Source organism: Chroicocephalus ridibundus, unplaced genomic scaffold, assembly GCF_963924245.1.
Source record: "Chroicocephalus ridibundus unplaced genomic scaffold, bChrRid1.1 SCAFFOLD_105, whole genome shotgun sequence".
Lineage (NCBI taxonomy): Eukaryota > Metazoa > Chordata > Aves > Charadriiformes > Laridae > Chroicocephalus > Chroicocephalus ridibundus.
Window position 1 is genome coordinate 596,698 of NW_026961652.1, and position 26,679 is coordinate 623,376.

Genomic DNA, 26,679 nt, shown 5'->3' on the forward strand with positions numbered 1-26,679 from the left:
GCAGCTTCTGTTTCCATAGCTGCGCCTGGGAGGTGAGGAGCGACCTCACGCCGTTGTCTGCTCCCGCTGATGCGCCCAAGCAGCACGTCTCCCAGCCGAAGTTTCCCACTCCCCTCCTCTAGCTGCTTACCGCAGTCTCGGAGAACTCAGTCGCGCTGAACCATCCTCTGCTACCAGATGTTGGAGTGGGAGACGGACCCGGAGTAACGATGGAGTCTCAATATGAGTATGATCGTTCTCCCTTTACTCAAGTTTTCACAGAGTATATATAGACAGGCAATAAGAGCACGCGCTAGCGGCAGCTATCTGATTGGCTTACAGTCTCTGTTCACGCGCGGTGCACGCAGTTCATTCACAGATCAGATTGGTTACAAGAATTCACATAGTAAATTACTTAGTCATTAGCACAACATGTTTTCTACCTTCTCAGTCCCCGTTTTTCCCATGTACTAATTCCATCTTCTACCACCTGTTTTGCTCTTAATCTAATCTCTCACAGTAGGGAGGCTGGCTCACATGACCGTTTTCTCTCAGACACATTCCTACAGGAAGGCATGTCCGTGAAGGAGGACCTGGGGAACTTGCAGCCTCACCTCCGTCTCCAGCAAGGTGATAAAGTCCTCTTGGGAGCTATTCCCAAGGACCAAAATGGTCCTGGGAACAGCCAGCATGGACTGATCTCCACCTTTAGGAGTGCATGCACACACCAGTTGCTGCAGGACAGCCTGGTTCTAGTGTCCTCAAGTCCTCTTTTCCCAACAGCTCCAGGCTTCATTTTTCACAGAAGGGAGACCAACAACCCCAGCCAAAGATGTGCTCCTCCAAGGTGGTGCAGAGTCCCACGTGGGACCATACATAGCCCTGAAACATGCCTCTTGAAGTTCTTTGGACAGCTACCAACTCCTCCCTCATTCTCAAAGAAACCAGGGTGGCTTCCCCTTCCCAAAAGACAGGGCTGTAGGTCTTCACGCTACCTTTCAGGCCACCATTTCATGACCACAGAAGTGGTTTCTGGCCATGGAAGTCCTTCAAAACCCGAGGAACAGAGACAGATGCACAACAGGCATCTGCCAATGCCTTCAGTTGAGTCTGCTGACTCCAGAAAGGCACATAGAAGAGGCTGGGAAGAGACCCCAACCCTACTGCTCGCCTGGGACAAGCCAACCTGGCCGCTGCTGAGCTCACCTGAGCCTTGATGATGGGCTTTCCGCTGATGAAGCGATGAACCACTTGCCGCTGCAGCATTTGGAAGTCAAAGTAGGTTGTCTTGGTGCCATCTTCATCTATCTCGTACTGCAAGTTGGCGAGCGCCATGGTTACCAGATCACTCTTGGTTATGGCCAGTACCGAGGAGGGCTTCACCTCTTCTGCGGAGATGGATCTGGGAGAGAAAAGGTTGCTCTGTGTGGTTACAGAAACTCTGGCCTCGTCCTACCCTGCCATCAAGGACCCGCTTTGCTGAACACCAAGCCACCAGGACCTTGTAATGGCATTGCCTGGCCACCACAGCTCCCTGCAAACCCCACACCAGCCCTGAAAACCTTTCATGGAAACTTTATGGAGGCTGAAGGAGATGGAGAAGCCCTGGGGCAAGTGGCTCCAGACCCACCGTTGCCTCTCCCTGGTCACCCGCGTGGCTGTGTCAATGCAGCTGTTTTGCAGCTGGATGAGGAACGTGGTCACCAGATGGCTGATAGATGGTTGGGTGGGGAGGAGATGAAGGACAGCGGTGTTGATGTTGTTCGGCGAGAGGTCCGGCAGGATGGTGATGCCTGTGAAAGAGTTGAATGGTCTTCCACTGGATCCCAGGGGAAATTCACCCTTTCATTGGAAGGGTTTTTTATTAGCTTTTGTGTTTTCAGGAGGGTTTTTAATTTGTTTTTAGGAGGTGGAAATTGAGCAATCTCAGCACGTTTCTGAGGAAGGGCAGCTGCAGAAGTAGCTCAGCTTCCGAGCATCTCTAGAAGAAATGACCAAGGAAAGAGGGACATGACATCCCTCTTTCTTCCCAGAAGAAGAGCACGTACCTGAGCTGGATGGGTTCATTTTAATATTGCTCCAAACTTTCCGTATGGTCTCTATAGCTCTGCTGAAAGCCAACGCTGGTCCTCTGTGGGCACAGAGAGAGAAAACGGCCCTGTCAAAGCATCCTCCCAGGAGACATGTTATGTCAAAGGATGTCTCCAACTGACATATCATTGGACATGTCACAGCAAACCATGCTCTGTGCTGGCTCGAGCTGGGCTGTGTTGGACCACGTGTGACATCAATCAACCAGGCACCGTGACTTAGGTGAAGCCAAATCGGGGAGAAGCCCGTCTCCCCCTGCCCACGGAGGAGCAGAGTTGTTCTGCACTGACTAGGAAAACCCTTGAGAGAATCTACAGGTAAAATAAATGACATTATTTCTCCTTAAAGCAAACAGCAAGGGGACAAAGGTGGGACACTCAGCATTGCTGTGCTATCCCATATGAAGTTTGCCCATCAAAAAAAGAGTTCTTAAAGCAGAATTAAGACCAAACGTTCATAACGTTTGAGGAGCAGCCACAGAGCAGTGCAAGGGAGGACTTATCAAGAACATCAGATTTGGCCAGGAAGGACAGAATTAGGGCCAAAGCCAACGTCAGTTGGAGATGGTGCTCTACCCAGCCCTGCTCACCTCATAGACAGGGAGATCTTGCCCGGGAAAAGCCATCCTGAGAAAGTCATTGGCGTAATAGTGTAGCATGCCTGGGTGGCTGCCATCTGGCATCAAGACGTTCTTGATGAAGCTTTGGTAGAACCTGGCCACTTCCTCCATTGGCCTCTCAGGCTGATCTGCAAGGGACAGTGAAGAGAGTTATGGTGGCTTAGCGGAAAATGGGAGATCCTCGTTAAGACTGAGGTGGACGTGTAGCCAAGAGCATGGCTGAAGAGGCACAATGCCTCCATTGGAAGAGGAGATATAATGCAGCAGAGATGCACAGCGTAGTTCTGGGTCATTTGAATGAGGAACACAGCCCCCATGGTTCCTCCTCCTAAGGATATGGATTTTTGGCAGCTTTGGTGGATTAAAGCTGCCCCTGGAAAGTCTGATGTTACCTTTCATGTGATAGACTCTCTCCCATATGTCGTCCAGGTAGGCTTTCAAAACCCAGCTGAAGGGGAACTGGCAGAAGAGGGAGGTGTTGGGGTCTTCGGTCATCGATAACACAGGAATCCTAGCATCTGCCGCCCTTGAATTCAAACAGCACAGAGAGAAGCATGAAATCGTGCCATAGACCATAGGTGTCCAGACATGGACCACCTCGCTTCCCAACTCCCACTGACGTGTATTCCCTTTTTAAAGGAGATGAATTTGGTGGGAAAGTCAGGGAAAACCAGGCAAGAGCAGGGAAGAAGCCAGTTTTGCTGACAGCTTAAAACAACAGGGAAGTTCTGGTGCCAGCAACTTGACACCCAAGACCTTCCATGGCTTGGTTATAAACGTCTTCACCTCAAGCGTGAGCTACCGCTACACTAGGAACGCTGGCTTTTACTCTCCGAAGGAAACCACCTCACTGTACATTTAAGCCCTGCCTCTTACTTCTGGGTGTATTTAATTTTTAGGTATGTTTCTTCTTGGAACATCTGGAGCCACAGTTCTGCCAGCTTGAGCTGGCAAGAGAGCCTTGAGAGACATGATCCAGGTTGTTGTTGGCATCCACCACGGCGAGAATTTGGGCAAAGACATTCGCCACAACGTCTTCCAGGTGCACCCAGAGCGCTTGCCTGAAAAAGGAGATGGCAGCTCATGGCATCACTTTCCTGCCTCCCACCAAGAAACACTCCGCTGCCCAGGGGACAGCATCGGCCCTGAAGAACCACAAGTCAACCAGAACAATTCAACTGCTTCTAAAGAAGCCAAATGTGGACATCCAGGCTTGATGCTAACTGTCCTTGTGTATCTCACAGTCAACCAATGTTGTTTGCTCCCAGAAAAGCCCTTTCAGAAGAAGCTTCCTCAAAATCAACAGTGCTCTTAATTATTTTTTTTTTGCCTTTGAGACTGACTATGACCTTTCACCAAGCCCCTGCCTTGTTCTAGGCTGGTAAAAAAAAACACCACCATGTATTTAGACACTTCTTGGTTGGCACATCTTGGTCTTTTTGAGGCAAGGTGCCTCACACTTCACGCAGAGCAGTTTTAGGAACAGAAATACTTGGCATTAGGAAGGTAGCTCACAGCCAGCACTACCTGAATGATGTGTCTTCCAGGATGAATTCAGTACTCAGCGCCCTGCGGAAAATCCAGGCCCTTGGCTCTTGGGTGGGTTTCTCTCGTTCTTGCAGGAGGTAACAAATTCTCTTCTTCAGGATGGTCATAAAGTGACTGGAAACTAATCAAAAAATAGCACGGGTTAAAAATCTCCTGGCGCCTGTCTCCAAGCAGGAGACTCCATCAAAAACCTGCAAGGGATTTTGGTTTCCACAGTTTTCCACTCAAAAATCACACCACCTCTTTATTTTTTTATTAGTCCTTTGCAGAAATCAACTTCCATTGGCAAGTGACATCTGTCTGGGATCGTCTACCAAGGTCTGCACCAAAGCTTTGTGGTTTAGTACAGATTCTGATCATGAACGTGAGGGGCTGTGCAGGGAGGTGAAGGAGGCCCCATGCCACCTCACCCTCTGTCTCTTGGGTCCTTCCTCACCCACCTGGGCTTTGAGGGACACCGGAACTGGCTGTTAACCTGTCTGTTGTCTTCTTCTTGCCATACAGTGCAAGGAGCCACTTCTAGCTCTCTCTACTCACTCTTGCCACTGCTCTGAGCGTGGAAAAGCAAGTTGTGAAGGATCTTGATTCTCTCCATTGGACGCTGGCTGTTGTCCTTTTTGTCCTCCAGCTGGATCCCAGCCTTCTGGATGATGCCTTTGATCATTGTGTCCACATTGAGAAACTGTGGCTGGAAAAGACTGGAGGTCAGCTGGTTGCTTGGTGCTACTTTACTGTCATTTGCCTGGAGACGCTTATCCTGGGACATCATCTTCTCAGAACTCAGCACAGTGGGCTCCAAGGTCTGTACCCATCTGACCACCCCAACAAACCCTGGATGAGTCAGTCCCCAGGGCGTGGAGAGCTCACTGCTCTCAGTGTCCCCCCGGTAAGGGACACTGCTTTGTTGATGGTGACAAAAGGCTCCTGGTCTTGTGCTAGTCGCTCACGGGGGCCTGGGAGACCACCACCCTACTTCAGTCTCACGATGGAAGACCTGCAGCTATTACGCACAACAAGGCACCAGCCCAAGCAAGGACTTTTAAAAGCAGAACCCACAGTGTCTGTTGAAACCCAAACCAGTTCTTGCGCTATGGCAAGCAACTAAAATGAGGAGAAAAAAGGAAAAAAAAACCACATACATTTTTCTCTGGGTAAAGACCCGCCTCGGTGAGTCTTCCCAGGGCAGCAGAATCCTCTGGAGAACCTGAAATCACAATCAACCACATAACAGCTGTCAAAACCCCAACAAGAGACACTTTCATCCACAGGAGGTGGCGGCAGTGCCTTGACAATCAACAGGGAGAAATAAAGCAGTGTTTGGGGCGGAGGCCACCCAACCACTGGGTGGCAGCTTCTTGATGACATGGGACCCTCAGGCTTGGAGAGAAATTTGCTGACCACCTTTAAGCAAGAATATGGATTCAAGGAGCCACCCAGAGTTGGCTTGCAATGATGAATCAAGCCATTTCTGTCCTGTTTGCCCAAGCGTCTAGTCGAAGAACAGGGGTCAACAAGCGTGTGTTGACCCCGTATGAAAGTCTCCAGCGGCACAGCTCATTTGCCATTGCTAACTGCTGCTCCATGGTCACAGTTGGCCCATCAGGAGGCAAAAGCTGCATTGCTATGAACTCAGAAGCAGTAAGTGCTCCTGGGACCCACAGCTTGGGACCTGCTGGATCCATCTGCATTCCCATCCACAGGTGGGACATGATAAGACGGGGCAGCAGGTTTATGGAAGGGAGAGCAGTGGGGAGATGGAGGGTTTATGGTGAGAGACTTCTTACCTGTTGGGAGCTGCTGGTGAAAATCTCGGCAATGGTCATTTTGGAGAGCTGGCCAAGATTGGCCTTAAAGTTCTCTGGGGGCATCAGGTCATCCAAGTGGATGGACTTCCACTCGCCTGGAGAGGCAAGAGAATGGGTCAGTCCATCCGCTCTCTTTTGGTGCATTGGCCATTTGGAAAACCAGCGAGCTTGGCTACGCAGATTTACCAGCCAACCAGGGCAGGAAGACAGCGAGAGATGGAGGATCCGTCACTTCACATGTCTTCTCTGCAGGTCATCTTCCCCTCCCACTCTTTTCTCGACACAAAGAAGTGAGTGGAACCTTACCACTGTCAAAAGCCAGGTAGCTGCAGCCCCCCAGCACCCGTGGGACTTTAGTGATCAGCACAAGATGCAGCAGATGGGGGCTGGCCGACCTCCGTCGCTCGTCTGTGATGCAGTACCTGGAAGCACCACCAGGAGGTCAGAGATGGTGAACTCCAAACTCATTTGAGCGATCTCTCCAAGCAACAACTGCACCTCCTCCTTCTACGTGCCCTTCCAGGGCTTCATCTCCCTTCCCACCAAAGGTTGCAGTCATCTGAATTGGCTTACTTGGGTGGATGCCACCCTGAGAAGACATTCTTTCTGGCCATGGTTGGTAGAATCTGCTACCAGCACAGGGGCAAAGGAGAAAACAGAGTCCAGAGCACAGCCCAGGTCAGGTCTCAGAGGGTAAAAAACAGGACAAAAGGCAGCACAGGATTCTGGGAAGTACATTGTGCCTGGAGGAAGGAAGAAAGAAAGAAAGGAGGAGGAACAAAGAAAGGAAGAGGAAGAAAGAAAGGAGGAAGAAAGATGGGAGGAAGGAGGGAGGAAGAGGATGAAGAAGGTGGAGGAGGAGGAAGAAGGAGGAGGAAAAAGGAGTGGGAAGGACAACGAAGGATGACAAAGGAGAAGAAAGAAGGATGAAGGATGACAGAGGACAAAGGAAGGCTGCTCACTTGGCACGTGCCAGCAGTCTTTTGCTGCTCTGTGGCTCATCGAAATGAAACTGAACGAGGACCAGTCTTGCTTCTTGTGAGTCCCTGAAGAAATTCCTACAATGAAACAGCCTCTTTAATGCTTTCTCCTAATAAGGTCTCACCCCACCCCAAAGCACTGTGAGAAGTGGAATTCACCTGCAGGGTTAAAGAAAAGAAATACCAGAGCCCACCTGAGGTCCTGGCGTAAAGCGTGTTCGGTGTCAAACTGGCTTAGGAAAAGGCAGTGGATTGTGTCCAGCAGACCGAATGTCTTCCTCAGCACCTCTAAATCCTTCTGGTTTAGTAGCCTGGTGTGAGTAGAAACCTGCAGGAAAAAAGGGAAATCAAAACTGGTTTTCCTGCTGCCTCAAATGGGCGGGATCCTGCAGGGCATCTTCATCGGGGCTTGGGTTCATCTACAGGCAACTGGAAGGTGCCTTGAGTAGCTCAGCCTGAGCCAGAGATGGTCAGATCCCATCTGCCTCCCGAGGAAGGGTAGGGTCTACCCTGGCTGCAGAAGACCATGGAGGCAAAGAAGGTAGCCATAAGCCCATCATTGTCCTGGCCTAACCAAGATGTTGGGGGCACCACAGAATCATACAATGGTTTCGGTTGGAAGGGACCTTAAAGATCATCTAGGTCCAACCCCTTTGCCATGGGCAGGGACACGTTCCACTAGGCCGGGTTACTCAGAGCCCCATCCAACCTGGCCTTGCTCACTTGGAAAACAAAGAGCACCCTTGGGTACTTCACAGCCAAGCATGAGTACCGGCAGGCACAGTCCGCTGGTGCTCCCTTCCTTCTTCTGCTGGTTCATCATCTCACTCAAGAGGCTGGCCAGGCTGTTGTGCTTCTGCTGGATGAAATACAGGTCCTGGATCTGCGTAGCATCCTTCAGAGCGGAGTACTTGAGGCGTAGGATGGCATCAGGAGTGGCACACTCCACCACTTTGCTTGTGGCAGTGGAGAAGACCTGTTCTCCATAGGGTTCATAGCCTCCACAGTGGGTGTGTTGGGAGCACTCCAGCGCGATGGTGGCGGACGTGTCATCGCTGAAGCCGATGAAGACATCGTATTCCTTGGGAGCGAGCGTGTGGGACGAGACCCTGAACAAATCAGGGTTCTCAATGTAGACAAACCGACTGGCCCACCTTTCCAGGTCCTGCTTCAGGTCTTGCTGTTGCCAGCTGAGGATAGCGTTCATGTCCAAGCAATGTTTCTCCAGACGGCTCAGCAGAGGGGTGGGGAACTGTGTGTAGACCACTTTCTTCTCCTCTATAACTATCAGCCGGAATTCCTCCTTCACGCGGCTCTTCACCCTATGAGTGCCAAGGCCCAGGCCAACGTAGTAATTGCCCCCCAGGCTGAGGACGCATTGGTTGAGAGCATCATAAAGGCTCTCATACAGGTTCTGTATGTTGAGGAGGACAACAGGCCTGCCTATCTCCATGCAAATTTTCACCCTGTTCACAGAGCGGCACACCTGGGAATAATCCTGGTCCCGTGGGAAACCAGAGCCGAATATAATGTCACAGTTGCTCGTGTCTATCAGACGCGTCATCTGGATGATCTGAAAGGCAGCGTTGTTGGTCGTCAGCAACAGGAGGTAACGAGACGTGAATGCCGCTTGCTCTTTGTCCATGTTTTCCTCCAACAGACGGATGCAGCTGGTTTCCACCGCAGAGTTGAGACGTAGCTCACTGGTGCAGTTACGGAAGATTTCCAGAGGATGGATATCTCTGGAGCCTCCAAAGTTTCTCTGGATGGCCTTGATGAGGAGCTCATCTTGAGAACCGCGCTTCATATTCTGTGTGTAGGACACGATCATTTTGATTAAGCTGTAGAAGTCACGAAGCCCAAAAAACTCTGTTTTCTGCATTTTCAGCACATTGCAGTAGAAGTTTGCCAGAATGGGGAACAAATGCTTGATTTTTTCAAGGTGAGGTTGGTCAGCACAGATGCCTTCAGCGGTCTTCACCAGCTCTTTCTCACTAGGTTCGGTCCGAAAGACAAGGAGGCCCCTGTTCATTTTGGCAGGGTCCAAGGCCCAGTTGGAGATGCCCACAAAGCCAACTTTTTTGTAAGCCTCCAGCGTCTCGTCATCAACGCAGCCATCTTCCAGAAGAGGATGCAGCGTCTTCAACGGCATATCAGGTGAGTCTTCTGCAAGACCGATCTCATCCAGCAGGACCATGGATGCAAAGTCATTCAGGTTCTTGCCCTTCTGGAACTGAGCGCGTTGTCGGAAAGTGAAGATGATACCTTCTGGTTTCGAGTGGGGGCTGCACTGGAAGGAGACCAGCTGGATCTCTTTGCACCATTGGAACAATGGGCTTCTGGACAATGTACCTTCCATGGCATCTACAGCAATGGTTTTGGATAGAGATTTGGAGCTTCCCGGCTTGCCAACCAGAAAGAGCGGCACCCGGAGGTCCATACAGACAACCATCATGAAGATGTTCTCCCTCAGAGCATCGTTGCAGGCTGTGGCCTTAGGAATGGAGAGGTTATCAAGAAATACCTCCTGGCACAACTCAATCTCTTGCTTTAGCCGGGACGCAGGGAGCGAGAAGCATTTTGCAATCTCCTCCAGGTACTCTTGGCGGCTCTCCAGAGACACGTAATAGCAGGCCCCCAATGAAAGGACCAAAGCCCTTTGTGCATCATTTAAGGTTGGCTCCTCTTCCTCCTCATGCCGCCTCTTCTTATCAATCTCATGGAAAAGCAGGTCTCTCAACTCATAAAACCAGAGCACTATTTTCACGCAGCGGTCTATACCCCGGAGGCTGGCGACTCTGCATTCGTCCTTCCTCTCTCTCAGGAACTTCTGGGAGGCTGAAATGACATTGGTGAAGACATCCAGGTTTCCCTCAGGGATCTGGGTCTCCACAGTGGACTTCACAATCTCCCTGATGTACAGGCTTTGCGTCTTCTCGTTCAGCTCCCCAAAATCCCAGACCAGAGGTAATAAACTGGGAGGAAGGGGCCGCACCCGATACACCAACTGCCGCAAAGGAATGTAACCCAGCTTCTCCAGGGTGTCTTCACTCCGGACTCAGTATCCCAAGCCAGCTTTCTCCAGTTTCTCAATGGCCTCCTTGCTGTGTCTTTTGTAAGGGTTGCAAGCGGCCACCACTTTTAAGCGGCCAGTGGAAATCGGCTTTCCGTTGACGCTGTGGTCACACAACACCTCTTTGATGGCGAAGATGGCCTCCGAGGTGTTGGCTTCGTCGAAGAACAGCACCATGTCTATGTTGTGCTCTTCTTCGTTGGTGCGTGCAGCTCAATGGCCTGCCTTACCTTCTTCTGGATGGTCTTGGAGGTGGTGCCGCCGTGAACACGCACCACCATCATATTCTGAATGGTCTTGCCTGCGTTTTGCAGGTTGCACATGAACTGCACCAGCTTCGTCTTCCCACAGCCAGTTTCACCCATGATGATCACGGGGACGCCACACTGGAACCGCAGGTGAATAGCCAACATCTTCATGGTGTTGTCCAGAGTCAGCTGGTATGAAGCATCTGGATCTTCCTGGCATTTCACACCAAAGACTCTGCAGAGGGCCTCCAACTGCTCGGTTCTGGATAAGGTTTCAAATTTCTTATTGAAAGGAACATTTTGCAGTGCCAAGGTCCTGTATAAATTCCTGCTCGTAACCGCCCTCTCCAAAACAGCCTCGGAATAAGCATCAATAGCGTCAAAGTTCTGGTTGATATGGAAACCCAAAAATTCCCTGGAATCATCCTCAGCGTGGAAGACTATATAAGGGTGAGACTGTTGTTCCCACTTGTGTCTTAGTTGGTACTTTCTCAAAACATTGTCCATCTCCTTCCACTCCTCACTTGGCACACTTTCGTCGGACACATTGAGGGAAGGCATGGCAAAGTCCTTGGACATGGCGATCATGAATTTAATGACAAATGTTTTGAAGCCAGAGAACTCGCCTCCGACCACTGTACTGCAGAAGACCGACTTCTCACACTTTTTTAGCTGGAAATTCAAGAAGCGCGTGAAGTTGCTGAGCTCAGTCCAGGAGGGGTTGCTTCTCTGGCAGAACTCCATCAAGCAGGCCAGGCATTCTTTCTCTGTCCCTTCAACCCTCCCAGGGACAAAAGTGAAACGGTCGAGGTTTTCCTTCTGTTTGTATCTGCTGAGGTATTGGTAGGACCTTTGGAAAACTTCACTATTTAGCTTGTCCTGGTCAAACTGTTCCTCCCTCAATCCCTCAGGAGGGACAGAGCTGGGATCTTCCAGCAAGTTGAGCACCCGCCGTGGTGATACGCACTTCACAGTAGGAAAAAGATCCAAAAAATTTTCTTCCATTTCAACAGACATCTAAAAGCAAGAGGACACAAAACCACCACAAGGAACATTTCCCATCTTCCCACATTTGCCTAAAACCCATTTTTATTTCCCCCCGGTCACAAATGGTTCAGCAAGCTGGGAAAAAATGCAGAAATGCCAAGATTTCTCCAAGCCTTTGTGGGGATTGAAATCCCTACAACCATTAAGATCTGTCTTGCCCAGCGTCTTGTCTTGGGTTGGGTGCTCTTGTTACCTTCTCCTACACTTTCTCGTGTTCCACTAAACCCTTTTGGAGGTGGAGGGACCTGAACTCAGCCAATATCCAAGGTATGGTGAGGAACCATAGACGGAAGAATCTAGGGTGCATTTCACATGTTTGGTAACTCTAAAGCATGGCTTGGGTGCAAATTAGCTTTAAAAACATGTGCGAGGTTCAAGTTACAGGAAAACTGGGATGAAAAAACTCCCTTTTTCCCTCCAAAACTCAGTTCAGGGCCTGATGTTTCAGTTTGAGGAGAGGCACATTTGCCCTGATTGCTTCTGTGTAGGTGAGACATTGCCTCACTGGAGAGACAGACCCTAAATTGTGCATCGCTTCCGGCGGAGACATCAGAGTTTAGCGGGTTCACTCATGCTCAGCCCGAGCGCAGACTCCCCAAAATACCTCTTGCTTCCTTGTAGTGCTAACACCTTTCCCTTTCACCAGGTACTCGATCAAGTAAAGATGAGAGGGTTTGCACTTCCAGACTAAGCCGTCAGGACTCTGGATGTGCCGCAGGATGCACAGGTCAATCAGCAGCCGGTAGAGACCCTTCGATACCTGTCACGGAAAAAAAAAACACAACCCCCCCGGTGAATTTAAAATTGATGGAGAAGTCTGTCACAACATACTCGCTGCTCTGACTGGGCTGGATTTGAGTTTCCACCTCCTTCTCTTCCTCCCTGTGCGTAGGGTCTTCTGTGTTTCCCCACCTCTTCCTCTCCACTTTTATATCCAGGCACTCACCACTGGAGACACATCAATCTGGAAGATGGTGGGATGAATTTCATCAGTCAAGGACTCCTTGATGGAGAAGAGCTCCTCCACGAAGAACTGGAAATCGATCTCCGACTCCATCAGCCTAATGGTTTTGTGAAGTGGTAGCGTGCCACCCAGCTGGACACGGACCTTTCTGATGGTATTGTCCACAAAGAGAGACTTCCCTAAGGAGTGGAAAAAAACAGCCATCAATCACCTACCCTTGCATGCGACCCAAACCAAGGAAATCTCTCCCCAAAAGCACGATGTGCCACCTTGCCTCCTTGGTTTAAAGTCCAACTCAAAATACGACTCCCCAGAAACTTACCCATTCCCGCTCGCTCCGAAAAGACGAACTTCACGTTCTGCTGATAGGGCTCTTCAAAGGCTTGAGCGACGGGGGCTGTCCCGCTCGGCACTTTGAGGTGCATCTTCAGGTAGGTCTGGATCTCTGTCTTGGAGTAGCAGGGGAAAGTCATCTTGTAGGCATCAAAGGCTGTGATAACATAGGAATTGTGAGCTTTGGCATTGCAGAAGATGATGAATCTGTAGTTGGGAAAGCTGGAAGAGTGCACCAGGCGGAAGAAGTGGGACTCGAGTTGTTTGGAAACTTTATAAACTAATCTATCAGCACCCAGCAAGCAGTAGATCTTCTGGTCTTGGGAACCTGGGAAAAGAGCTCTCCTGACAAGCAGCTCCACCTCCTCCTCCTCCGTGTTGGGTGTGCACACCAGGACCTCATCGTACGATGGGAGAGGCGCCATCTCAGTGTGTCGGTAGACAAATAACACGTTGGGTAACATTTCCTCTTCCTTACACATGATGAGAAGCGGTTTCCCCGCTTCAAAGCCTACGGGTAAACTTCTCTCGACACGCGTGCTTTCTAGAGCGGCCAAGTGCTTCAGCGTCTCCCCAAAAACATCCAAGCCTATGTATTTATCGGACACCAGGCCAGCGAATTTCTTACAGTAGGCATCCCAGAGCAGATTCACCTTGTCGTAAATAGACGGCAAGCTCTCAAAGGCAGCGGCCAACTCATCGTGCGCCAGGGTGCTGAAGGAAACCCGGTCGACATCTCTGCTGCCAGTCTGGAATTTCCGTCTCTTCTGCAGGAAGGTTTCCCTCGTCTCCTCGTACAACTTGCTGAGCTCTTCAACCACCTCCTTGTCATCACCCTGCTCAAAGGCAAAATCCATGAGCATTTGCTCTGTGATGGGGGAGTTGGACAGGCAGCTCTGCAAGGCTGCCTTTGCCACTGACTCATCATAGCCCGATTCGGCCAAGCTTTTGACGAGCTGGGGAAAACGAATGACGTAATCGTGCCAGGTAACTGATTCCTCGCCTCCTGCCGACACATTCACAGAGTCCAGGGGAGTCATCAGTGCATCCCCCAGGGCTTTTTTGATATCTTCGTCATTGATGTCATGCTTGATGATGGAAAGCATGATGAGCCCCTGCGGTTCTACAATGCCTTTCTGGGCTCGGGCCAGCTGGCTGCATAAATAGAAGAGCTGGTGTGCAGTGAACAGGTCGAGGTGATAGTAGGTGTCCCTTTGAGTCTCCAGGTACTTCTTCCACTCTACCAGGCAATGCTCCATCACTTTAGAGAGGCTATCCAGCTCCTCCAGGAGGGGTCTTGTGCTCTGAACAAGGATTCCGGCAATTCCAAACTCTGTGTAGACCTTCACATGTTGTTGGGGGTTGCAGTAGATATCAGCCTTCCAGTTGATGAAGAGGATATTGCCAATGCTGAGAAGCTCCAGGTACAACTTCCCAATTGTTTCAACTTTTTCCAGTGTCTGTAACAGGCCAAAGACACAACAAGGAAATGGATCACGTACTGCAGCATGTTCTCAACAGCTTCCAAACACTGATGAGGTCACACTGTCCTCCTGAGATCTATACAGCCCCACTGTGAGCTCCCCAGAACAAGCAAGACATGGATGTACTGGAGAGAGTCCAAGGAAGATAATGAGGGGACTGGACCATGTGGCTGCAGGGCTGGTGCCATACTCAAGGTTTGGGCTTCTACGATCATGGACCCATCTTTGAGAAGTTGGATCTACCTTTGAGAAGCCGGATCTACCCTTGAGAAGCCGGATCTACCCTCGAGAAGCTGGATCTGCCCTTGAGAATCCAGGTCTACCCTTGAGAAGCTGAGTCTGTTGGGAGATGAAGAGATTCACCAGGACAACTGTGTCTTCACCAAGAAGCTGGCCAAGCCTCTACAGGGAGCTTTAGGCTAGACCTAGGGAAGGGGATGGAGTTTTGAGCAACAGAGAAGAGCCAGGTGCTGCTGGTGTATTAGGAACTAACAGGGAAATACCTGTGGAATGTCTCAAGGGAATTAGGGCATGTTCTTCTAAAAAGGACAAGTTGGGAGCTTTGGGGTGAAATTAGAAGTCAAGCCAAGAAAAAAAACCTTGTGTTTGGTGTCATGGTTTGGGCCAGATTGGTCAATGAGAATGACAGATGCTCTCCCCTACCTCTCAGGTAGGAGAAGAGGAGGAGAGATAAAGAGATTTATGAGTTTAGAAGGAACTAAATTACTTTAAGTTCTTTAGGTATGCCCAGAGTGGTGGTGGAAGCTCCATCCCTGGAGACATTCAAGGCCAGGCTTGATGAGGCTCTGAGCAATCTGATCTAGTTAAAGATGTCCCTGCTTACTGCAAGGGGGTTGGACAAGGTGACCTTTAAAGGTCCCTTCCAACCCAACACATTCTATGATTCTATAATTCTATATATAAGAAATCAGGCAAAGAAGGCAGGAGACCAGCGTGGCTGAGTAAAGACCTCCTGGTCAAACGACAGTGTAAGAAGGGAATGCACAGCCGGTGGAAGCAGGGACGTGTATCCTGGGAAGACTACAGGGATGCTGCCCAGATGCATAGGGAGGGGATGAGGAAAGCTAAGGAACAGCTGGAGCCGAGTTTGGTAAGGGGTGTGAAGAATGAGAAGGGGCTTCTACAGGCACTTGGGCTAGGAAAAGAAGATTAATGAAAATGTAGCCCGTGGTATATAAGACAGGAGAGCTGGTGTCAACCAACATGGAAAAGACCGAGATATTCAATTTTTTGCATGTTTTCAGTGGTAATCTCTCTTCTTGCATCTCTCAAGCCCTTGACCATCATGGCAGAGGCTGGGGCAATGAAGTCCCATCGCAGGAGATCAGGTATGAAATCAACTGAAGAATTTGAATGTACTTAAGTCCATGGGATTCTACTCCGCTCTGGTGAGACCCCACCTGGAGCACTGCATCCAGCTCTGGGGTCCCCAGCACAAGAATATGAGCCAGCAGTGTGCCCAGGTGGCCACGAAGGCCAACAGCATCCTGGCCTGTATACGAGGGCAGTGACCGTCTCATATATAAAGGGGGCTTATAAGAAAGATGGAGAGAGATCTTGAGGCCCCCATCCCTGGAAGTGTTCAAGGCCAGTTTGGCTGGGGCTTGGAGCAACCTGAACAGGTGGAAGGTGTCCCTGCCCATGGCAGGGGGTTGGAACTAGATGATCTTTAAGGTCCTTTCCAACCCAAACCATTCTATGAGTCCCTCCATAATGAAGTACAAAGATCTTGGATGGTCTCTTGGGCACCACAAGTGAAGAACAATGCTTAGGCAAGCAAATCCCACCCCTGCAGCTTGGGAAGTGGGCATCATCCTAGAACAAAGCCTGTGCTCCTGAAAGGCCAGAACTGTAGGTCATGGCTGTGTCTCCTGGAAAGAATTCCAGCAAAATCCCAAGCTGTTTCTCAGGCAGATGATGATGCTATGCTGTGTCTTACCTCCAGGAAACGGTTTGCCTCCTCTCTGCCCTGCTCAACCTTGGTGGCAATCAACATAAGCTTGTTCTGGAGCTCCGTCAGCTGAGACAAACTATATTTCTTGGCCTTCTGGTCTGCTGGAGATGTGCTCTCCTCGCTGTCATTCAGCAGTCGCAATGAGACACAGTCTTCGAGAGTAGCCTGGAAAGCAGAGAAGACAACCAACATCCCCACACGGCCTTTCACATAGCTTTGAGTTGAAAAGCTGCACATCAGGGCTTTACATGTTTTGTACCACTTCCTTTGGAGAAAAGAAAAGTCCATTTTTCCACTGAAAATACTCAAGATTCAGCACAAAATCGGTGGTACTAGTTGCAAACCCAACTGGAGATCTGTTGGCAACCTGGCATGCTCATCGGAAGTTGATTTCAAGAAAGAGCTTTTCCCCCAGCGGCACTAAAATAATACAACTGGACAAGAAAGCCTCTTGGAGACCCTTTACCTTGAATTTCAGAGGTGCTGAGATGGTAAAAATCCCGTTGTTGTTGATGCTTCTGGCTTGAGAGATCGAAGAACGCTCCACAGAGCCATGAGAGTCATGAACCGTCTGTATCCATTCTCGATTGTCACAGGAATCTTTCTGTGAAAGAAGAACCAAAGGAAAATCCCGTAACCAGATGGGAGGATGCTGAGCACCACCCTCCCACCCCAAATTTCATGCAGGTGGGGTTTCTATGAACATTTCTTCTGAGGATAGGGTTTCCCATGGCTTCTGAGGAGACACAGCCCCAGAGTTGGACCTCTCTAACACCCCAGAGCATTGGCATGGGGTGAAGCTCTTGCTCGTTGCTCTGGTTTTGGTGGGGAGCAGGGCGTAAGGCTCAGCTACAGCCTGGGGCACCAACACCAGGGATTCTGTTAAAGCAAAGCTTTTCTATCAAATTCTGAAACAGGTTCTCGATTCTTCCGGCCTTGGAGATGCTCAAAACCCGATTGGACACGGCCGTGAGCTACCTGCCCCACCTGACCCCATTTAGACATGACAATCTCCAGAAGTCCCTTCCAACCTCAACTCTTCTGTGATCCTAAACTGTAGACTCCTGAACTCATTTCCTCCTCTTCACAACACCTGCTGGCTCCTCTCTGGTTGCCCACACACATGTGGAAGGTCATTTGACATGTTCCACCAGGTTTCCACTCCAAAAAGAGCACGGCCTTTGCCCAGGTCCTGCCAGGCCCACATGGATGTCCTGGGGAAACCATCTTAACTGGCGTCAGAGACCTACGTGTGAGCAACTCGGCCAGACAGCAAGCATGCAAGTGACTTTTGGACACGGGACTTGAGGACTCACCAGCTTCTTGGGAAGATTCTTGTCTTTCGCCATGGCTTCTCTGATGAAAGACAGAGCTTCAGAGAATTCCTCGAACCCGGCTGTGGGACTAAGGTCTAACATGATGGGGGCAGAAGCAGCCATGGCATCACGGAAGAACCTCACTCTGTCGATATCCATGTCGTTTTCACCCACAGAAATCGATGCCAGGTCCCCAAATACGGGGATTTCCGTCTTGTCTTGGGGGTGGGAAATAATGAAAAAAGACAAATAAGAGAAAAAGTTGAGGAGTTTCTCTCCTCTTGTTCATGTAACGCTGTGCTGGACGTGGGGACAGACTAAGTGGTCTCCCTCTGCTGCTATATCTGATGACTTCCTTCCTTCCAGCCCACCTTTTATTATGGTCTTGATCCAGGAGGTAAAACCTTTCCTTGAATAGTCCAGAAGTACCCTCAAAAAGTCCAAGACTCCCTGGGGAATTTCACTCAAACATTTTTTCACCTTCATCAAGTCTTGGGTCATAAAATCGAGGCGCTTATTCTTGAATTCCCGCTCTTCCTGGAAAAAAAAAATCATAAAAATCAGTATGTGTCTGTTGGGAAGAGAAGCAGCTCAGTTCTGCCTCCTCCTCCCTGGGTAAGATGAGATCTTGGCCTCAAACTGCTCTTAGGTCTGCTCTTAAATTCGTCCCCATGGGCCTCCAGGATGAGTAGGAAGAGGCAACTGGAATTCCTTCAGCTGATCCCTCAAGTTTAATTGAAGGGGAAGGAATCACACCTCGTAGGACTTCATTATAAACTACCACATGGACCTGTCTACCTGGATTTTCAACCAATACAGGTGGCCACGGGTCTCCTACGTAGGTGTTTCGTCAGGTCGCTGAGAATCTGGAAATCGCCCTCCAGCCGAAGCATCTGCTGCAGATCATCGATCATCTTGGCAGTGTTGACCGCTTTCGAGAGGGTCAGGTAGTTTTCAGTCCTCTCCACCGCATCTGCCATCCAGCCAGCTTTTCCATTCCTTGGCCCTTCACTGTCCTCCAGGATTTTAAACTCCTCCAGGAGCTGATCCTTCTTTCCCAGCAGGTTCTTGAACCAGCTCTGCACAGTGCCGAGGGTGATGGAGAAGTCTTTGAGGGACAGGTAGGTTTTCTGAAGGTCAGCGACGGCTGGCTTATAAATTTTTTCTTGAACATCTTCTATGGAGAAAATGTGATCTTCAGGCGTGGTGGCTTTGGTTTGCTCCGCTCTCATCTTCCACAGCCTACGGAAACATTGGCTTTTCTCCACGATGTCAAGTTTTTGCATCATGTTGCTATAAATGTCGAGGACATGCGGTTCCATTTGACTCGTGCCGTCGACGGAGAACTTCTTCACTGACATCTGATCTTTAAAACTCTCGTTGTCCATGACGCTTTTCTCCACGGTACTTCTATCCACTAAAAACCAGGTGGGAACAAGGAGGAAATCACATCGCTTGTCTCTTCACCCGATGTCAACAGGTTCCCTCATCGTGTTTTCCTCCCACCCACCGTGAGACTCTCTATTTTAGGAGACATCTCCCCACTCCACAGCCACAGAAGGAGCTCCATTAACCCAACCGGTACCTTTTATCATGTCCTCTGTGGCACGGCACAGGCGGAGAAAGGAGCACCTCGGCTTCTTCAGCTCTTCCAGTTGCTCAAACTCCTGCTTCCTGACCTCCAGCACTTTTGTTGGACACTGGGAGAAAGAGGAATCTGGGAAAAAAAAAGAGCCAGACACGAAGGAGAACCTCTTCGAAAGAGAAGAGCTGAAAGGAACAGAACCGCTGCCATCGAAAGAAAAAAAACAAGAGCGTTTCAGTTTGCGGAAAGCCTGCAACCTTTCCCCAGTGCCGTGTTGCCAAAACCACCGGAAATATCAATAAAGTCTATTCTCGGAGCGGAATTTGTTGGACTTGCCCCCCCAAAACACCAAAAATATCAATAAAGTTTATTCTCGGAGCGGAATTTGGAGGATCTGCCTCCGAAAGTGCCAAAAATATCGATAAAGCGTATTCTGGGAACGCAGTTTGGAGGACTTGCCCCCCAAAACACCAAAAATATCAATAAAGTTTATTCTCGGAGCGGAATTTGGAGGATCTGCCTCCGAAAGTGCCAAAAATATCGATAAAGCGTATTCTCGGAGCGGAATTTGGAGGATCTGCCTCCGAAAGTGCCAAAAATATCGATAAAGCGTATTCTCGGAGCGGAATTTGGAGGACTTGCCCCCTTTTCCTCTGGGTTCGAATGGAACGGAGACGGGGTTTGCCGTGGGCCTGGAGGCAAGGCCTGTAACCAGGAAGCTGCGCCACCGCGATCCTGGGAATAAATTCCACCAACACCCCAAAACTTTAACGACATTAAAATGATATCCCAGCGTTTCCACCCCTTCCTGCTTCCGGAATTGCTTAAAATCCCCTCGGCGACCAGGTATTGCATTTTCGCTTTTGTTTTTCCGATTCCCACTGCGGATAATTTTGAGGGTATTTTTTTGCATTTTTATCCGGTAGATTTTTCTCCTGTTGGCCGCGTAACTATGGAAACACGCGACTCCGAAACCCCGAACTTACCAGGATCTTCTTCAACTGCTCCTCGTGCTCCAAGGTGTTGGGGAGGGTGCTGCAGGGAACATCTCCAGAGGGAGCGCAGCGTCCCGCGGAGCCGGAGAGCTTGTGCCGCTGGGAAGGGAGGTCTCGCGCGCCGTCGCTGAGCCGAGCTGGGAACTCGGCGCTTCGATTCTGCTGGAAAATAAACGAAGTTTGGGGAAAGGCGGCCGGCGGTTCCTCTCCTCCATTTCTGTCGGAGCCAGACCCTCGGGAAGAGCCAGCGGCTTCCACTTTGCAGAATATCTGGGTGCCCCCCCCCAGCTCTGGGTGCCCCCCCCCCAGTCTCTGGCATCCCCCCTCCAATCTCTGGGCGCCCCCCCAAGGGTGACAGCCCCCCCCCCCCCCCAGTCTCTGGGCGACTCCTCCCCATGGGGACCCCCCCCAGCTCTGGGTGCCCCCCCCCCCAGTCTCTGGGTACCCCCTCCCCATCTCTGGCGTCCCCCCTCCAATTTCTGGGCGCCCCCCCAAGGGTGACAGCCCCCCCCCCCCCCCAGTCTCTGGGCGACTCCTCCCCATGGGGGCCCCCCCCCCCAGTCTCTGGGTGCCCTTCCCACCTCCGCTCCCCCCCTCCATGGGGGGTGCTCCCTCCCCCCCCCCAGTCTCTGGGTACCCCCTCCCCATCTCTGGCGCCCCCCCTCCAATCTCTGGGCGCCCCCCCAATCTCTGGGTGCCCCCCCAAGGGTGACACCCCCCCCGTCCTCTGGGCACCCCCCCCTCCCCACTCTCTGGGTGCCCTCCCCGACCCATGGGCACTGTCCCCCCGCGCTGTCCGGGTGCCCCCCCCGTGCCCGGTGCCGCCACCCCTGGGTGCAGCCCCCCCCCCCCCCAAGCGCCCCCCCCCCAGGAGGAGCTGCCGCCCCAACGCCCTCCCCCGGCTCTGGCCTTCCCGGTGCCCGAACCCCAGGACCTGGGGGACCCCGACACCCGCCACAAGGTGGGTGCAGGCAGGGGGGGGTGCAGGCAGGGGGGGGTGCAGGCAGGACCCCCCCCGCCCCGACCCCCAGCTGCGGCAGGAGAAGCTGCAGCAGGAGCTGGAGCTCCTGGAGGCGCAGGGGGAGCACGTCGAGGAGGAGCAGGAGAAGGAGCTCGCGTCCCTCCTGCCACCGCTGCCGCGCGCGGGGGTTACGGCCACCGTGACCCCGCACCCTCCTGCTGCTGCGCGCTCAGGCGTCCCCCTGTCACCCGCTGTCACCCGCTGTCACCCGCTGTCAGTCACCCGCGCGCTGCGTCCGGGCTTCGGCTGACGATGGTTGTTCCAAAAACCCCCGTCTTGGGGTGGGGGCCCAAGTCCTGTTTCGGCGGCGGCTGCGCGGCGACACCCCCCGCGTTCCTGAGCCCAAACCCCACCTTTGGGAGCGGGAATTGAAGGGCGGCGGCCGTTCGTTCGGCTTCAGCCCCATCCCTACCCCACCCCGGAGGAGACCCCCCCGCAGACCCATAGGGCTGCCCCATAGAGCTGCCCCAGCCCCACAGGGCCCCGCACCGTGATGGTGACCAGGATGGGTTTGGGGTTCGGGCGCAGGTCGGGGGTCCAGGGAGAAGACGCGCACTGGGGAGGGACGGGATCCGTGGGCAGGGACAGGTATAGGGATCCGTGGGGCAGGGACACGCACAGGGATCCGTGGGGCAGGGACAGGTATAGGGATCCGTGGGGCAGGGACACACACAGGGATCCGTGGGGCAGGGACAGGTATAGGGATCCGTGGGCAGGGACACACACAGGGATCCGTGGGGCAGGGACGCACACAGGGATCTGTGGGGCAGGGACGCACACAGGGATCCGTGGGGCAGGGACACGCAAAGGGATCCGTGGGCAGGGACAGGTTATAGGGATCCGTGGGGCAGGGACACGCACAGGGATCCGTGGGGCAGGGACATGCACAGGGATCCGTGGGGCAGGGACACACACAGGGATCCGTGGGGCAGGGACGCATATAGGATCCGTGGGGCAGGGACGCGTATAGGGATCCATGGGGCAGGGAGGCGCACAGGGATCCATGGGGCAGGGAGGCGCACAGGGATCCGTGGGGCAGGGACGTGTATAGGGATCCGTGGGGAAGGGACGCGTATAGGGATCCGTGGGGCAGGGACACGCACAGGGATCCGTGGGGCAGGGACGTGTATAGGGATCTGTGGGCAGGGACAGGTATAGGGATCTGTGGGGCAGGGACACACACAGGGATCCGTGGGGCAGGGACGCACACAGGGATCCATGGGGCAGGGACGCGTATAGGGATCCGTGGGGCAGGGACAGGTATAGGATCCGTGGGGCAGGGACACGCACAGGGATCCGTGGGGCAGGGACGCGTATAGGGATCCGTGGGGCAGGGAGGCACACAGGGATCCGTGGGGCAGGGACAGGTATAGGGATCTGTGGGGCAGGGACGCGCACAGGGATCCGTGGGGCAGGGACGCATATAGGGATCCGTGGGGCAGGGACAGGTATAGGGATCTGTGGGGCAGGGACACACACAGGGATCCGTGGGGCAGGGACAGGTATAGGGATCCGTGGGGCAGGGACACGCACAGGGATCCGTGGGGCAGGGACGCGCACAGGGATCCGTGGGGCAGGAACGCGTATAGGGATCTGTGGGGCAGGGACGCACACAAGGATCCGTGGGGCAGGGACGCGTATAGGGATCCGTGGGGCAGGGACGCGCACAGGATCCGTGGGCAGGGACAGGTATAGGGATCCGTGGGGCAGGGACACACACAGGGATCCGTGGTGCAGGGACGCGCACAGAGATCCGTGGGGCAGGGACGCGTATAGGGATCTGTGGGGCAGGGACAGGTATAGGGATCTGTGGGGCAGGGACACACACAGGGATCCGTGGGGCAGGGACGCATATAGGGATCCGTGGGGCAGGGACACGCACAGGGATCCGTGGGGCAGGGACACACACAGGGATCCGTGGGGCAGGGACAGGTATAGGGATCCGTGGGGCAGGGGACACACACAGGGATCTGTGGGGCAGGGACAGGTATAGGGATCCGTAGGGCAGGGACACGCACAGGGATCCGTGGGGCAGGGACAGGTATAGGGATCCGTGGGGCAGGGACACACACAGGGATCCGTGGGGCAGGGACAGGTATAGGGATCCGTGGGGCAGGGATGCGTATAGGGATCCGTGGGGCAGGGACATGCACAGGGATCCGTGGGGCAGGGACAGGTATAGGGATCCGTGGGGCAGGGACACGCACAGGGATCCGTGGGGCAGGGACAGGTATAGGGATCCGTGGGGCAGGGACACACACAGGGATCTGTGGGGCAGGGACAGGTATAGGGATCCGTAGGGCAGGGACACGCACAGGGATCCGTGGGGCAGGGACAGGTATAGGGATCCGTGGGGCAGGGACACGCACAGGGATCCGTGGGGCAGGGACACATATAGGGATCCGTGGGGCAGGGACGCATATAGGGATCCGTGGGGCAGGGGTGAATTCAGGGCGATTTCGGGGGACTTGGGGTGAATTTGGAGAGATTTGGGGCAGTTTTTTGCAATTTCATCTGAATTGGGGCTAATTTGGGGAGAATTTCGGGGATTTGGGTGCATTTGGGGCGAGTTTGGGGCGATTTGGGAGAATTTGGAGCGATTTGGGCGAGTTTTGTGCCATTTTTGGTGATTTGGGGGAGATTTGGGGTGAATTTTGTGTGATTTGGCTGATTTGGAGGGGATTTGAGGCACTTTTGGGGTGATTCAGGTTGAATTAGGCAGAATTTGTGGGATTTGGGGTGAATTTGGGGGCATTTCTGAGCAATTTCGGGGATTTGGGAGAAAATTGTGGGATTTTGGTGATTGGGGATGATTTGGGGTGATTTGGGGGCAATTTGGGGTGAATTTGGGGAGGTTTGGGGAGAATTTCTGGGGTTTGGGGGAGTTTGGGTGGGTTTGGGGCAATTTGGGGGCGATTTGGGTGGATTTGGCAGATTTGGGAGAATTTTGTGGCTTTTTGGTGCTTTCAAGCGGATTTGGGAGATTTGGGGCTGATTTGGGGCAATTTGAGAGGAATTTGGGTAATTCGGGGTGATTTTGTGGCGATTTTGGTGTCTTTGGGGAGATTTGTGGGCTTTGGGGTAATTTGGGGGTTCTTAGGGGGTGATTTGGGGCAATTTGAGAGGAATTTGGGTAATTTGGGGGTGATTTGTGGGGATTTCTGGCAATTTGGGGGGCATTTGAGGTAATTTGGTGATTTTGGGTGGTTTTGGTGGGATTTGGGTGTATTCGGGGTAATTTGGGGGCAATTTGGGGGTGATATTGGTGTATTTGGGGCAATTCGGGTTTTTTGGGGGTATCTGGGGTTATTTGGGGTGATTTTCTGGTGATTTGGGGCGGATTTGGGGGGATTTGGGGGGATTTGGGGGGAATTTGGTGGTTTTGGGGGTGATTCGGGGGGGCGGCTCGTGGGATTTGGGGGGATTTGGGGGATTTGGGGGGGGATGTGGGGTGCCGGGGGCAGGGTCTCACCCGTCTGCCCCCAGCCCCACACGCACCCGCTGGGGGATGGGGGGGGGGGGGGGGGGTCCGGGCCTCCAGCAGCAGCGGCGGCCCCACGGCGGCCCCCAGCGCGCCCCACAGCGCCCGGCCTGCTCTGGCGTCACCCTCCCCGGGCCAGGCCGTCACCGGCCCCACGGCGGCCCCCAGCGCGCCCCACGGGGGGTCCCCAGGGCCACCAGTCGCGGGGCCACCGGCACCAGCCCACACGGGCCGACCCACAGCTGCCCCATAGACCCCTCCGCCCCCTCCCTCCGGGTGTCCCAGAGCCCCCCCTGCCCCACAGCTACCCCACACGTGCCTTGGTGGCCCCCCAACGGCTGCCCCATAGCTGTCTCGGAGCTCCCCCCACACCCCACAGAGCCCCTCCCTGCCCCATAGCTACCCCATAGCCCCTCACACACCCCATAGGACCTTCACAGGCTCCCAGCCCCATAGGTGCTCCGTGGTCACCACCAGCCCCATAACTGCTCCGTGGTCGAACCCAGCCCCATAGCCTACCTCCCCAGGTACTACTTCCCCCAGTCCTACACGTGACTGCGGGGAAATGGCTCTGTGGGCGTGGGGGCTATGGGGCAGGAGGAGTCGGCGATGGGGGGCAACAGGGGGCCCTGTGGGTTTTGTGAGAAGTTATGGGCGCTGTGGGGTCTGTGAACAGTTATGGGGTCTGTGAGCAGTTATGGGGAGCTATGGGGGTCTGTGAGCAGTTATGGGGCACTATGGGGTTTGTGAGCAGTTATGGGGCACTATGGGGTGTGTGAGAGGTTATGGGGTCTGTGAGCAGTTATGGGGCACTATGGGGTTTGTGAGAAGCTATGGGGCACTATGGGGGTCTGTGAGAGGTTATGGGGTCTGTGAGCAGTTATGGGGCGCTATGGGGTCTGTGAGAGGTTGTGGGGTCTGTGAGCAGTTATGGGGCGCTATGGGGTCTGTGAGCAGTTATGGGGCGCTATGGGTCTGTGAGAGGTTGTGGGGTCTGTGAGCAGTTATGGGGCGCTATGGGGTCTGTGAGCAGTTATGGGGCACTATGGGGTCTGTGAGAGGTTGTGGGGTCTGTGAGCAGTTATGGGGCGCTATGGGGTCTGTGAGAGGTTGTGGGGTCTGTGAGCAGTTATGGGGCGCTATGGGGTCTGTGAGCAGTTATGGGGCACTATGGGGTGTGTGAGAGGTTGTGGGGTCTGTGAGCAGTTATGGGGCGCTATGGGGTCTGTGAGCAGTTATGGGCGCTGTGGGGTCTGTGAGAGGTTATGGGGTCTGTGAGCAGTTATGGGGCACTATGGGGTGTGTGAGAGGTTGTGGGGTCTGTGAGCAGTTATGGGGCGCTGTGGGGTCTGTGAGAGGTTGTGGGGTCTGTGCGCAGTTATGGGGCGCTATGGGGTGTGTGAGAGGTTGTGGGGTCTGTGAGCAGTTATGGGGCGCTATGGGGTCTGTGAGAGGTTGTGGGGTCTGTGAGCAGTTATGGGGCGCTATGGGGTCTGTGAGACGTTGTGGGGTCTGTGAGCAGTTATGGGGCGCTGTGGGGTCTGTGAGAGGTTGTGGGGTCTGTGAGCAGTTATGGGGCGCTGTGGGGTCTGTGAGAGGTTGTGGGGTCTGTGCGCAGTTATGGGGCGCAGACGGGGGTGGGCGTCGCAGTCACTGATGACGTCACACCTGAGGGTGCCTGGCCAGGCACCCCTCCCCCGTCACCCGTGACGTCACACGGGCGTGGCCGACCCCGCCCCCCCGCCCCAGCGGGTCCCACCGTCCCGCCCCAACGACAGCCCGGGGACACCCCGACCTCCTGGGAGGTGCCCCCCTGGGGACACCCCTGGGGACACCCCTGGGGACACTCCTGCTGCCCCCAGCCCCACCGGAGACCCCCCCGGTACCTCCCCAGAACCGGCCCCCTGGGCCCCCCCAGCCCCCCCGCTGTCCCTCCCCACCCTGTGCCCCACGGGGGTCCCGACCTGGACAGAGGGACGCGGGTGACGTCACTGTCCGGGGGAAACCCCGGGGGGGTCCCAGGGGGGGTCCCAAGGTGTCGTGTTTCTCCTCCAGCCCTCGGCGAGGGGTGACAGAGCGGGTGGGGACACGGGGGGGGATGGAGAAATGGGGGGATGGAGGGATGGATGGATGGA

General features: G+C 53.6%; 1 protein-coding gene across 1 annotated transcript; it reads right to left on the minus strand.

Annotated features, from left to right (window-relative positions):
• Positions 1-2,078: 2,078 nt before the first annotated feature.
• Positions 2,079-25,027, minus strand: LOC134509533 (E3 ubiquitin-protein ligase rnf213-alpha-like). The gene is given in 29 exon segments (XM_063322075.1): positions 2,079-2,110; positions 2,283-2,318; positions 2,321-2,381; positions 2,660-2,817; positions 3,082-3,215; positions 3,566-3,633; positions 3,636-3,750; positions 4,217-4,358; positions 4,775-4,925; positions 5,377-5,441; positions 5,579-5,591; positions 6,022-6,137; positions 6,349-6,464; positions 7,005-7,100; positions 7,217-7,350; positions 7,795-10,307; positions 10,310-11,360; positions 11,995-12,150; positions 12,337-12,533; positions 12,677-14,147; positions 16,132-16,311; positions 16,613-16,750; positions 17,463-17,680; positions 17,834-17,995; positions 18,301-18,879; positions 19,048-19,179; positions 20,030-20,204; positions 21,286-21,416; positions 24,967-25,027. Coding segments are annotated over 29 exon segments (8,601 nt in total).
• Between the last annotated feature and the right edge of the window lie 1,652 nt (positions 25,028-26,679).